The following is a 13,402-nucleotide window of genomic DNA, read 5'->3' on the forward strand; positions in this document are numbered from 1 at the left end:
TTTTAATAAATCTGCAAAAATGTCAACAATTCTGTGTTTTTCTGTCAATATGGGGTGCTGTGTGTACATTAATGAGGAAAAAAATGAACTTAAATGATTTTAGCAAATGGCTGCAACAGAACAAAGAGTGAACAATTTAAGGGGGTCTGAATACTTTCCGTCCCCACTGTGTGTGTCTGCTGCTATCTCTTGCCTCCTCTTTACATCCACATGCATGTGCTCCAGCGATGGAGTACAGGGCTGGTTTCTTCATTCTTGATACAAAAAAATAAAATTACGAGCCCTGGATGCAGACAGACTGGGGTTCATTTACGAAAGGCAAATAGTCTGTTCACTGCAAGTGCATTTGCGCTAAATCTGAGGGGAAGCGCTGCAGATTTCTATCATCCAATCATGCGCAAGCAAAAATGCTGTTGATTTTCTTTGCATGTTCCCCTCTGATCTAGAGAAAATGCACTTGCAGTGTACAGACAATTTACCTTAAGTAAATTAAGCCCATTGTGTCTGGAGTTATACGCAGGGAGTCTTCTCGGGCCAGCAGAACACATGATTACTGCTAGCTGCTATAGTCGCCGGCAGTATCTTGGTCAGTTCAGTAGGGATCCATGCATTCTTGCTTAAAGTCTTAGAAAAAAAAAAAAAAAAAAAAAAATTATAAGGCTTACCTGTAGGTACAGTAAATACGGTATTTCCTAAATGTGTACCATTTAGGAAATACTTACATAAGCAGCACTGGTGATGTCACTGGCATATGCGCACTGCACTCTCAATGGACAGCGTGTCGTTGAGAGCACGGAGTTGTGTGAGTGACAGCATTGCGGCTTGGACAATCAAATGGCCGCAGCCCGCGAACCCGGAAAGAAGACCGAGCGAAGATGGAAGCCTCGTCAGTAGTGACAGCGCGCTGCTGGAGGGCTTTGTTTTCAGGTAAGTTTCATAATATGTTAGTATGTGATGCATACTAGCACATTATGACATTAACTTGCAGGGAGAGATTTTTATTTTTTATTTTGTGGTTTACTACCACTTTAACAGTGCTCTTATGCAGGGCTGTTACTTTTCAAAAACTTAAAATGGCAATCACATTTAAAAGGGCAGTAAAATTTTCCGAGCATTGCAAATACTGCAAAGTGTTCTTAAAGCTTAATTAGGGGCTGTAGGAGGTAGAAGCAGGTAATGTGGGTGACAGATGTGTCTAGTTAAACTGGAACATTGGTTTTAAAGAACAAGACAACTCAATCAATCTACAATCTAAAATGGCCTACAGCCACAGTAACAAGTACTACTTGTACAGAACCCAGAAATGGATTTGCTTGCTCATACAATTGCATTCTGTAGTCTGAGAATTGCAGCCTGCATGGGCGCTGTGCCCCTTTCCTCCAGCTACTGTTGGCTCATCAGCAGCATAACTATTGGTGCATAATCTCAGACTCAGAAATAAACAAAAGGAGGGCAACAGCATTAAAAAACAAAAACCCATAACTCTGCACACACGGAAAACATTTAGAGGGTCAAAAATATATAATGAATTTTAATGTTTAGGTTTACAAATCAAGTTTAATATAGGCAATCTGGTGGTACGGTTAGCTGGAAAGTTATATCTAACATGACATTTCTTTGAATGTCCATAATTTCAAATGTTGCTCACTATTGGTTGGCCAAGGTCCACATAGTGAACTCTGCTAAATGAAAAGGGGAGTGGGTCAAAAAGTTGCACTGTTCGTGCAATCATCACTCCACTGCATTTTTGTATAGAAATCTTTTTCTTGGTTGCAGCCAAACCAACCAGGTTCCTGTATCAAATGTAAAAATAGGATTTTTAAAACAGCTTACCTGTAAAATCCTTTTCTTGGAGTACATCATAGGACACAGAGCCTCAAGTAATTACTTGGTGGGTTATGGGCCTACCTTCAGGTGTTGACACTGGTATAACCAATACAGGAAGTTGACTCCCCTATATAACCCCTCCTCCTTCCAGGAGTCCTCAGTTTTTGTAGCCAAGCAATATGCTCGCAACCCATAAAACAGAGGGGCGGGAGCTCTGTGTCCTATGATGTACTCCAAGAAAAGGATTTTACAGGTAAGCTGTTTTAAAAATCCTATTTGCTTTATCATACATCATAGGACACAGGGCCTCAAGTAATTACTTGGTGGGATGTCCCACAGCAACGCTACTTAAGAGGAGGGAGACACAACCCGTAGGGCACCCCCAGACCTTGAGGAATTATACTGCTATTTGCAGCACACTGCACCCGAAGGCGATATCCTCATTCCATTTTACATCTACTTGATAACATTTTGTAAATGTATGCACTGAAGACCAAGTCGCGGCCTTGCAGATCTGAGACATGGAGGCCTGGTAATGCACTGCCCAAGAAGCACCAACCGCTCTGGTAGAGTGCGCCTTAACTTGAAAAGGGGGAATCTTTCTCTTTAAATCATAATTTCGAATTATAATTTGCCGAATTCACTTAGTCACAGTGGATTTTGACGCTGCCTGTCCTTTTTTAGGACCCTCTGGCAGAATAAATAAGACGTCAGTCTTACGGATCTGAGCAGTTTTGTTTAAATAGATCTTCACTGCTCTCACCACATCAAGACAATGTAGTGACTTTTCTTCTTTGGAACATGGTTTTGGAAAAAACGATGGCAGGACAATATCTTCATTCAGATGAAAGCCTGAAACCACTTTTAGCAAAAAGCCTGGACGAGGGCGTAACACCACTCTGTCCTCATGAATAATCAAATATAGCTCTTTACAGGAAAGAGCAGCCAATTCTGAAACCCTCCTTGCTGAGGATATAGCAACCAAAAATATCAGCTTCCTAGTCAGAAAGACTAAGGGAACATGCTGTAATGGTTCGAATGGCGGTTTTTGTAACAATGACAAAACTAAATTCAAGTCCCAAGGGCTTAAGGGTGATTTAACTGGCGGATTAATCCGCATCACTCCTTGCATGAAACCCCGGACTATAGAATGCGTAGCAAGTGGTCTTTGAAATAAAATTTATAAGGCTGAGACTTGGCCCTTAATAGTACTCAAGGCCAACTTCATCTCTACGCCTACTTGTAGAAAGGCAAGAATTCTGCCTCTAATATATCTCCGAGGGTGCCAACCCTTGGATTCACACCAGGAAACATAAGCTTTCCAGACTCTATAATATATAGCTCTAGAAGCTGGCTTCCTAGCATTAAAGTAGAAATAACTGCCCTGGAAAGCCCACGTCTTTTCAGAATGTGGGTCTCAATTGCCAGGCAGTTAAATTTAGCATTCGTAAAGTAGGATGGAATATCGGCCCCTGTGAGAGCAGGTCTGGCCTTAGTGGAAGGGACCACAGATCCTCCACTGCCATCTTTATGACCTCTGCATACCATGACCTTCTGGGCCATGCTGGTGCTGCCAGAATTACCGGTTTTCTTTCCAACTTAATCCTGCAAAGAAGTCAAGGCAGCAACTAAATAGGGGGAAATGCATAGATCAGTAAAAGCTGATCCCACAGTATCATCAACGCATCTGTTCTGCATGCGAATGGATTCTTTGTTGTGGACACAAAGTTGACTAACTCTATGTTGCACTGGATGCTAGAAGATCTACATCCTGAGTCCCCCATCCTTGACAAACAGCCCGAAACATGTCGGGGTAAATAGACCATTCCCCTGGGAATAATCTGCTGGCGGCACATGTAGTGCGCGAGCCAATTCTCTATTCCAGGAATGAGGACTGCCGATAGGCACAGAATATTTCTTTCTGCCCAAGTTAGAATATGGTTCACTTCTCTCTGCACCGAGAGATTCTTGGTGCCCCTTTTGGTGATTGATATAGGCCACAGCCGTGGCATTGACGGATTGGATCCTGTCGGGACAATCCCTTAACCTGGAAGCTCAGGCTTTTAGAGCCAGAGGCACTGCCCAAATCTCTAGGATGTTGATGGGCAAGGCTCTTCCGGTTCTTGAACACTGTCCTTGGACAGTTGTCTTCTCTGTCATTACCACTTTCCAGAAAAGTGGTTTGAAGTATTTACCCTTTAGGACATTCTTTAGTAACCACCAATTGAGGCTTTGGGACATCCTTGGGGGCAGCCGCATTGGCAAGGCCAAAGCTTGGATCGTTTTGTACTAAGAAAATAGAATACTGTTTTGCAACAGTCTCGAATGGAACTGGGCAAAGGGAACTGCTTCGAATGAAGCCACCATCCTTTCCAACAACCTCATGTAAAGGTGAATGGAGGGACCTCCTTTTGACCTGACCATCCGCACCAACTCTTTTATAGAGGTTTTTTTTTTTTTTTTTTTTTTCTCCGGGCAAGAAGACCCTTTTTCTGGGCTGTATCTATGATCAGACCCAAATACTGCAGCCCTTTTTTAGCAATTTTAATGGAGACTTTACTAGGTTGAGAATGCAACCCAGACCTTTTCAGGTAACTGGTTATAATGCGTACAACTTACTCCGAACAGTGACTGGTCTATTAGCAATAGATCGTCTAGGTACGCCAAGACTGTTTAAGCCCTGTGCCCTTGACCTGGCTACAGGTGGGGCTAGCACCTTTGTGAACACTCGAGGTGCTGTAGCTAGCCCGAAGAGCAAGGCTATAAACTGAAATGCTGCTGTTCTACTTCGAACCGCAGAAACCTTTGGTGAGCGGGAGATATATGGACATGCAGATATGCATCCCTGATGCCGATAGGCGCCAGAAGTTTTCCTCCTTGCAGGATAGAAACTACTGACTTGATCGACTCCATAACAAGGAGCGGATCTTCAGGAACTGATTTAGATTCTTTTAGATCTAGAATGATCTGTTGAATTTCTGCATGGCTCTGTACATGTACAGGAAACGCATGAAAAAGGCAGTAAAGGTTCCAAGGAACCCAAGAAAAAAAACAGAACTATCAGCTGACTCTACTAGAGGTAGCTTGAAAGAGGCACAAATCATCTCTGTAAGAGGTTTGTACCAGCAATTTCTCAGATTGCGAGGCTGAAAAAAAGTTCAACTGTAGTTGTTTCCTCTGCAGAGGAGCACTCGCCTTTCTTCCCGATTACCTGAGGGTAATCCTTCATCCTCTACCCACTGTTCCCTTGATAAGGGATCTCAGGAGGGGGAGGGGGATCTAACAGGCTTCTCATCCTTGGATAGCGGATGTGATTAAAATTGCTAATTTTCCTTCTAGGCGGAGGAAAAAACGCATCTTCAATCATGTATACAGGGGCTGAATATTTTCTCCTCTTAGGCTCAGTTTCCACTATTGCAACCCCAAAGTTGCACGATTTTACTGTGATCCTTTGCCGCTAAGAATACGTCAGGGCGCGATTTTGATGCGACAGGAAACAATGCCTGTGTATTCTAGAGGTTTATGGACCTCAAGTCGCATCAAAGTGGTACCAAAGTAGTGCAGGGACTACCTTGAAGTCGCACAGATCTGAACAGTATTTCTTGGAAATCATGCCCTAGAGTCTGACGGTGGAGGCCGTCACCACTGCCTAGAGGCAGCTGCCCCTGCGTAAGTGACTTGTCCAAGGTCACAAGGAGCCAACGTGAGGACGAGGTCCCACGTCTTTCAGGAAGCCTCCAATGGCTACGCTGGCCATCAAAGTAGTTAACCTGTGAGGAGTGGCTCCTTCACCAGTGAACGCCGATATGTGGATCTGAACCCATGTCTGTCAGGAAGTCTCCCATGGCTGCACTGGCCGTCAGAGCTTTACTGCTAGAAATCATTTGGATGTATTTCACCAAACCTTCCCCAATGAAAAGGGAAACTAGTCAGACACCCTTTTTTGCAAGATGCTTTGGCTGACCAACCCTTTTAACCACAGGGTCCTAAGCATGTGTTTTAGCACGAGCACAAGGCGAGACGCCTGGTGGATAGGGTCTTTTATGGCATCTATGGAGAAACATAGCGCCATTGGTAGGAGGATTTTAACAAAAAAATTCCAACTCATCTGTTAGATGCTTAAGCAATTATGCATCTTTATTGATGCTGGAAATCGCAGCATCTACTGCTGGTACTTTCCAACCTTTGTGAATTTTTCCTCCATGATAGAGAACTGAGAGACTCTTTGGAGGGAAATAATGCTTATCCAGATGATCCCATTCAGCATAAATAAGCGTTGAAAAAGGTTTTTTTTTTTTTTTTTTTAAACCAAAGAAGGGACCTGGACTTTCAGCTTACTCTGTTAGGAGTAGTATAAAAAGTGGAATGAACCATCTCTGTAATGCCACTTACACACGGTCAGACTTTTCAGCTACAAAAGTCCGACAGCCCGTCCGACAGACTTTCAACGGACTTTCTAACGACCATACTTGCCTACACACGAAAATTAGACGGATTCGTACGTGATGACGTACACCGGACTAAAATAAGGAAGTCTATTAGCCAGTAGCTAATAGCTGCCCTAGCGTGGGTTTTTGTCCGTCGGACTAGCATAAAGACGAGCGGATTTCTGGGTCCGGCGGAGTTACGACGTAAAGATTTGAAGCATGTTCCAAATCTAAAGTCCGTCAGATTTGCGACTGGAAAAGTCTGCTGAAGGTCCAGTGAAGCCCACACATGATCGAATTGTCCGCCAGATTTGGTCCATTGGCGTCCATCGGGCAAGTCCGGTCGAAAAGTCCGACTGTGTGTACACGGCATAAGAGTTTGTACAATCTGTCAGATTGTGAGGTTGCATAAGGTTCATCAACTGTTTCCTCCGCATAATATACTCCCTCTAGATGAGACATTTTAAGGCATACAGTTTATATATATATATTTTTTTTTTTTGGAGAAAAAGGCATAGGTGGACTTTTTACAGTTCCTAGGCTTCTCCCCTTACCTTATCCTCGCTGCAGGATACTGCCGATTTAACAGACAGATCCAACTTTCACCCATCACGGCGGGCAGCGTAGTTAAACCTTCAAAGACTGGGGCCCTTTTAATAGGGGTTCCGCTCCTTTGGACCTGTATAGCACCCCTCAGGAACAACTTTAGGTAATATGAAAAACCAAAAAGAGTCCTGGTCCCTAGGGTCCAGCTCTCAAAGAGAAGCTTACAGGCAAAACCTCATTCTTCAATGCGAGGCCCAAGTACCATCCTATGGCCTCAGTGGCAAGGATGGATCTGGTTGTGGAGGTTTTTTAAATCTAGCATGGATCCCTCCCTGGAGCTCCTCAGATCTTCACTCGTGACCAACACCTTAGACACTGGCGAAAAAACTGAGGACTCCTGGTAGCAGGAGGGGTTATATAGGGGAGTCAACTTCCTGTATTGGTTATACCAGTGTCAACACCTGAAGGTAGGCCCATAACCCACCAAGTAATTACTTGAGGCCCTGTGTCCTATGATGTACGATAAAGAAATTGCATTTTCTATTAAAGTCATGTTAACTGAAGCAAACAAAAAGGATAGACTAAAAAGGTTTACTCTTTGCACAATGTAAACCTATGACACTGTAGAACTGTGAACAGAGAAAGTATACCTACAATATCTATCTCTACATTACAGAGTTCAATGTTAGAACTCCTTTAAATATTATTTCATGATCTTATCAGTCTAGAACTAAAAAGGTTCAGTGGATCCTTTGTGTATGGTGGTGGTGGTTGTGGGGGGTTGATCTAAACATATTTTACCTGCTTCTAGGCCCACAATCAATTTGAGGTTAAGTAAATCTTTTACGTTAGCGTAGGATAGCCCCCCCCCCCCCCAACGAACTGCACACTGTTCTCCGAGGGCTAAATTTAGTTAGTAATGCTGTTAATGAGAAATAAATCACAACTTCTATACAAAATAGCAGGCTTTACCAAAACAGGTGTAATATGATCCATTATCGTTTCATCTGCTTTGCCACAAGAGATGAAATATTACCTTCTTGTCATGGTCAGATACATGTATATCTGACATTGGCTTCAGGCTGGGAATAGGATCTTCGGTTGTTTGTGTTGAATATGACGTAAATCCCCTGAGTGCTGGCAGCATGGCAAGCAAGGTATCAAAGCCCCACCACCAGAGACCTGCACAAAATAAACACATGTAACCATCAAAATCCTGCTCCAGTGGTCACACACCAACAAACAAGTTCAAATTGAGAGCTGCCTGACTGAATCCAATAACACAAAATATTGTGCTTTATGAAGGTTTAAAAATGAATACTGCATCTCCCCACAGCCATTTTACTGGAACAGGTACCTTGCCTGTACAGGGACAACTGGATAATGTAAAGGGTAACTCCACTGTCATTGGAAAAAGAAAAATGGTGTAAAAAAAAAAAAAATAATTGTGACAAGTCATACTGTAATTGAATGCCGTAATTTGTGTAAAATTCAATGCAATATGGCAACATGAGGATGATTCTATATGTATCATAGCAATGCCCACAATAAGTTAAATAACTTATTGTGGGCATTGCTATGATAAAATGCTGTCATTAGCCATACAGTGCATTTAGAAGTATGGAGTACTATTGATGCATGTTATATAGTGGTATACACTGGGAGATGGGCAAGGTAATAGGTTAATCGTCTTCACAGCACTGTGCTTAGAGCTATCACTGGGGAGGGGGCAGCTTGCCTAAGCTTATGCAAAGTTCCAGCGTTGACAAAGCTTGTATTTGCTTAGGAACTTTTAGAGGCTCAGATGATATCAGTAGGTATAGGGACAGTGTATATATATTTATATTCTGACACAGTACATAAGTGTGTTTTTTTGGGATGGTTGATTAAATGGCACCAGGACTCTAGGTGGATTCTATTTGGTACCCACGATGATTGGTATTGTCACAAAACTCTACTAGACTTATCCCAATGGGGCATCTGGGCAATTTGTAGGCAGCTTATATCTTTAATCCAGCCAGTGGTTATATGGGGCAGTACTGGACTGCAGTTTTAAACATTGCCACAGCCTGTATATCACCCCATAAAAAAAAAAAAAACAAAACAACATTTCTGCCAGTGCCCCGACAACCCTAATTCAGGCTTCACACCTCATAATAGCAGGGCCTTCAATATATACTCTTTGGCGACGGGGGGGGGGGGGGGGGGACGACACGACCTGTTGAGCACCTTGCTAGTGAGATTATGAGGGACACTGCTCACAGGATCCAGCGCCAAGCAGCAGACATTAAAAGCCATAACCACTCTTGCATGTGGGGTCTGGGTACTGGCCATAGTGACCGATCCAGAAGGAGCCCACCTCTACCCTGGCAGTGGTATAAGGAACAGACTAGTGATGTACAGATGAAGTCCCAAAAAGTACATGATCAAGAGACTGAGCCCCCATTCATATTAGACGGCTTTAAAATCATGCCACTTCATCTGAAATTGCATGATTTTAAAACCACGTCTGTGCAACATGAGGTATGACTTGGAAGACATCTGTGAGGCTTCATGCACAGATGTCTATGCAAGTCACACCCAAAATCACCAAAAATAGTGCAGGAACTACTGTTTCAAATCGGTGCAGCACCACAATGTCTCCGTCGCACTGATTTGAACAGTGCAATTGTCGGCATTAAAGTGTGACTTGTCATGTGGTTTGACCTGTCAAATCACATGACAAGTTGCTCCAATGGGAACGGGGGCATAGTGTAGCATCATCACATTCAGAGACTAGACACAGGACTAAGGCTTGACTGAGTTGGAAGGGGTTATGCGTTTTTTTTTGGCCAGTGTCCATTCACCTGAATGTGGCAGCATAATCTAAGTAGTAATCAACATGGCCCAGCACCGTTAAAGAGTTACAGGTTTCTCCATACCCGAGAGCAACAGCCCTGAATTTGCTTGGCTGGCTATGCTCTTTCTGACAGAAGTGATCTGGGCAGCTGTTAACGGCCTTATGGACACTTCTACAGACACTAGAAAATTAATTTGCCAAAACCATCTTTTCTTATAGATAGAGAGATAGATATCACACTATATTGTCAAAAGTATTGGGACACCCCCTTCATGCCCAAGCTATTTTTCTGCTTTCAGCACCGTTGCACTGTGAATGACAATTGCGCGGTCATGCTACACTGTACCCAAACAGATTTTTCTTCATACAAATAGAGCTTTCTTTTGGTGGTATCTTACTACATTTTTGAAATTTTTTTTTTTACTTGGTTACAAAATTTACTGACAGAAACGTAATTTCTCCTTTACTGATGTGCATTGATGAGGAGGCACTGATAGGCTGAACTGGTGGGCACCGATTAGGTGTCACTGATGGGCATTGATCAACAGCACTGATAAGCGGCACTGACTGGCATCGCTAATGGGCACTGATTGTTGGCACTATATTGTAATCAGTACACTGATTATCAGTGCTCCGATTACACGTGTAGATGTCCCCCTGCGTGGAAATGCCGCTGATCGGCTCTCCTCGCCACACACTCAGTGTGAGGCGAGGAGCGCCAATTACCGGCATCACCGTGTTTATACGTGACTGGCTGTGATTGGACACAACTAATCACATGGTTAACGAGCCGCTGACGCAGCTCTTTACAGAGATCGGGGTCGAGCTGTGTCCTAGCAACACGGCTCGGCCCCGATTGCACGAGAGTGGCCGTTCTGGGATGCAGTCATCCCAGAACGAGAGCCAGTATACAAGAAAAAGAACTGCTGCTCCAGGTGTACGATAAGAGACTAGCTGGGAAGTCTCATGGGGTGCCAGCCCCAGCCCTCCTCCATGGAAAACTTGGAAAGAAGGAAAGAAGTGGCTGCACGTCAGAACTCCCAATTGCCTTTTATTATTCACAAGGATAACACCAAATACACCAACATATGGTCACGTAGACGAGTACACATACATCTTGTGCTTTTTGTATATTCTCTTTTTATTGGTATAGGTTATTCAGGTTAAACAGCCTTGTTAATTATTACATTTTTACAAAAGTTGGTATCTCCTCCTTACGTTTTCAATACATTAATCTATATTAGACATACCATCCCTCATCACATAACCTGAAAAGAAAATTTCAAAGTTTAGTAGATAATTAAATCCCATGACCACCCCCCCCCCCCCCCCACGCATCCACCTTCATGACTCCTCTTAACACTCCACCATCATCATATATTCTTATGATTTTTTAAACTCTAGTCACCTCTACCATACACTGTTATATGTTTCCATGGAGTCTTCACTTCTATGTATTGTTTCTTCTATGGATCTCAACCTATTTTTACTATCCATTCTTTCATTGAGGGGGGATCAGGAGTTCTCCACACTCTTGGGATCAGGCTTTTGGCTGCATTCAGGTGGTGGGGTACCAAGGTATTCTTGTATTGAGCTACTGTTTTATCCGTATCATGGAACAGACATATCCACGGCTCTTTCCGAACATGCTCTCCTGTTATTTGGTAAATGTTATCTATGATACTTTCCCAATAAGTCTGGATCTTCAAAAAGTTCCACCATAGGTGTGCAAAGGTCCACAGGGCGCCACATCCCCTCCAGCATGTTGGTGAGGTCTCTACACTATACTTCTGTACTATTTGTGGGACAACATACCATCTCGCCATCAGTTTATAACACATTTCTATTGTCTTAATATCCCTAGAGGTAGAGCACGCTACCCTAAGAATCTTACACCTATGTTCCTCATCCCGTAGGTCACCTATTTCCTCTTCCCATTTCCCCAAATAGGGTGGGTATTTAGGTTCTGTTTCTTCTACCAATATTTTATATATACTCTGGCCCAAGCACCCCGGGGAAGAGAGTAGCCTCTCCATAGGCCTTATATTACCTCTTCCCCGTAGTGGCTGGGGGAGTGTCTGTGAAAAGTGCAGTATTTGTGCATATCTCCATCTATCTAGTGGTCTGTTTCCCCATTTTTGTGGTAATTTAGAGAAAGTGCATAATCTATTTCCCATCATTACATCTTGTAAAGTTATGTTATCCTTCTTTGCCCATCTAATAAAATACATGTGCTCATCTTTCCCAGGTTTAAAATAATTTGTGTCTAGTAAAGAAATTAAAAGGGGAGTTATATTGCCAGTGATATAATCTACTCAAACCATCCCATATCCTAAAAGTGTTTTTTTTTTTAGTGGATTTGTGCTATTTGATAATTCGCAATATTGATGTGGGATCCATACCCCTTTTCCCTAAGTCTACTTTGCTTTGGGCTTTTTCAATATTCACCCACCCTTTCCAGTCTTTATCATGTATCCAACCTGTTATCCGTGAGATAATAATTGCCTGATAATATTTTTTAAAATCCAGTGCTGATAATCCCCCTAATTGTTTCCCCTTTACAAGTGTTGCATATGAGATTCTAGGGTGTTTGTGCCTCCATATATATTTTATCACTAGAGTTCTTAATTTCGCGAAAAAATCTTGTGCGACTCTTATTGGGATCATTTGGAATATGTATGTTAATTTTGGCAGGATGAACATTTTTAACGCATTGATCCTCCCTAACCACGAGAGGGGTTTGTGTCTCAAATAGTTTAGTTGGTCTTTGACCTTATTCAGTATTGGGATATAGTTAGCCGCATAGAGAGTTGACAATGATGCTGTAAGTTTTACGCCTAAATAGCCAAGCTCTTCTCTACACCAAACGAAGGGAAATGTAGGTTGAATTGCCTGCTGTTCTTCTTTTGACGTAGTTATGTTTAGAATCTCTGACTTTGATGTATTTATTTTAAAATTTGTCATCTTCCCGTATCTACTTAGTTCCTTTATTAGGATTGGTATTGTTGTCCTGGGATTTGTGATATAAAATAGTATATCATCTGCGTATGCAGCTACCTTATATTCCTTATCACCTACTCTTGCTCCTCTTATGTTGGTATTTTCCCGGATTGCGGCTAACAGGGGTTCCAATGCCAGTACAAATAGCATTGGTGAAAGGGGGCACCCCTGTCTTGTACTGTTAAACAGTTTCAGGGAGGGAGAGAGACTTCCATTTATTTTTATTTTAGCTGTTGGGTGATAGTAAAATGCGGATATCCATCGCGTCATCCTTTCCTTTATTCCCAAATGCCTCAGTGTTCACATCATGAAGCCCAGGTCGACTCTGTCGAAGGCCTTTTCGGCATCTATCGACAGTAGTATGACCGGGTCCCCACTCTCTCTAGCCTCATGTATCAGGCACAGGGATTTAAGACTGTTGTCTTTCCCTTCCCTCCCTGTTACAAACCCCACCTGATCACTGTGAACCCATCGAGGCAGAAGTTACATAGTTACATAGTAGGTGAGGTTGAAAAAAGACACACGTCCATCAAGTCCAACCTATGTGTGTGATTATGTGTCAGTATTACCTTACATATCCCTGTATGTTGCGGTCATTCAGGTGATTATCTAGTAGTTTCTTGAAGCTATCAATGCTCCCCGCTGAGACCACCGCCTGTGGAAGGGAATTCCACATCCTTACCGCTCTTACAGTAAAGAACCCTCTACGTAGTTTAAGGTTAAACCTCTTTTCTTCTAATTGTAATGAGTGGCCCCGAGTCTT

At 42.8% G+C, this 13,402-nt stretch overlaps 1 protein-coding gene across 6 annotated transcripts in view; it reads right to left on the reverse strand.

The window, feature by feature from the left end:
- SUN1 (Sad1 and UNC84 domain containing 1) overlaps nucleotides 1-13,402 on the reverse strand; it is a 135,800-nt gene that overhangs the window by 42,421 nt on the left and 79,977 nt on the right. For all 6 annotated transcript variants that reach the window (XM_073636841.1, XM_073636842.1, XM_073636844.1 and 3 more), the window contains one exon: nucleotides 7,837-7,982. In XM_073636841.1, the coding sequence (XP_073492942.1) occupies nucleotides 7,837-7,982 (146 nt within the window). The remainder of the gene's footprint in view (nucleotides 1-7,836; nucleotides 7,983-13,402) is intronic.

This window comes from Aquarana catesbeiana, linkage group LG06 (assembly GCF_042186555.1).
Source record: "Aquarana catesbeiana isolate 2022-GZ linkage group LG06, ASM4218655v1, whole genome shotgun sequence".
NCBI classification, from domain to species: Eukaryota; Metazoa; Chordata; class Amphibia; order Anura; family Ranidae; genus Aquarana; species Aquarana catesbeiana.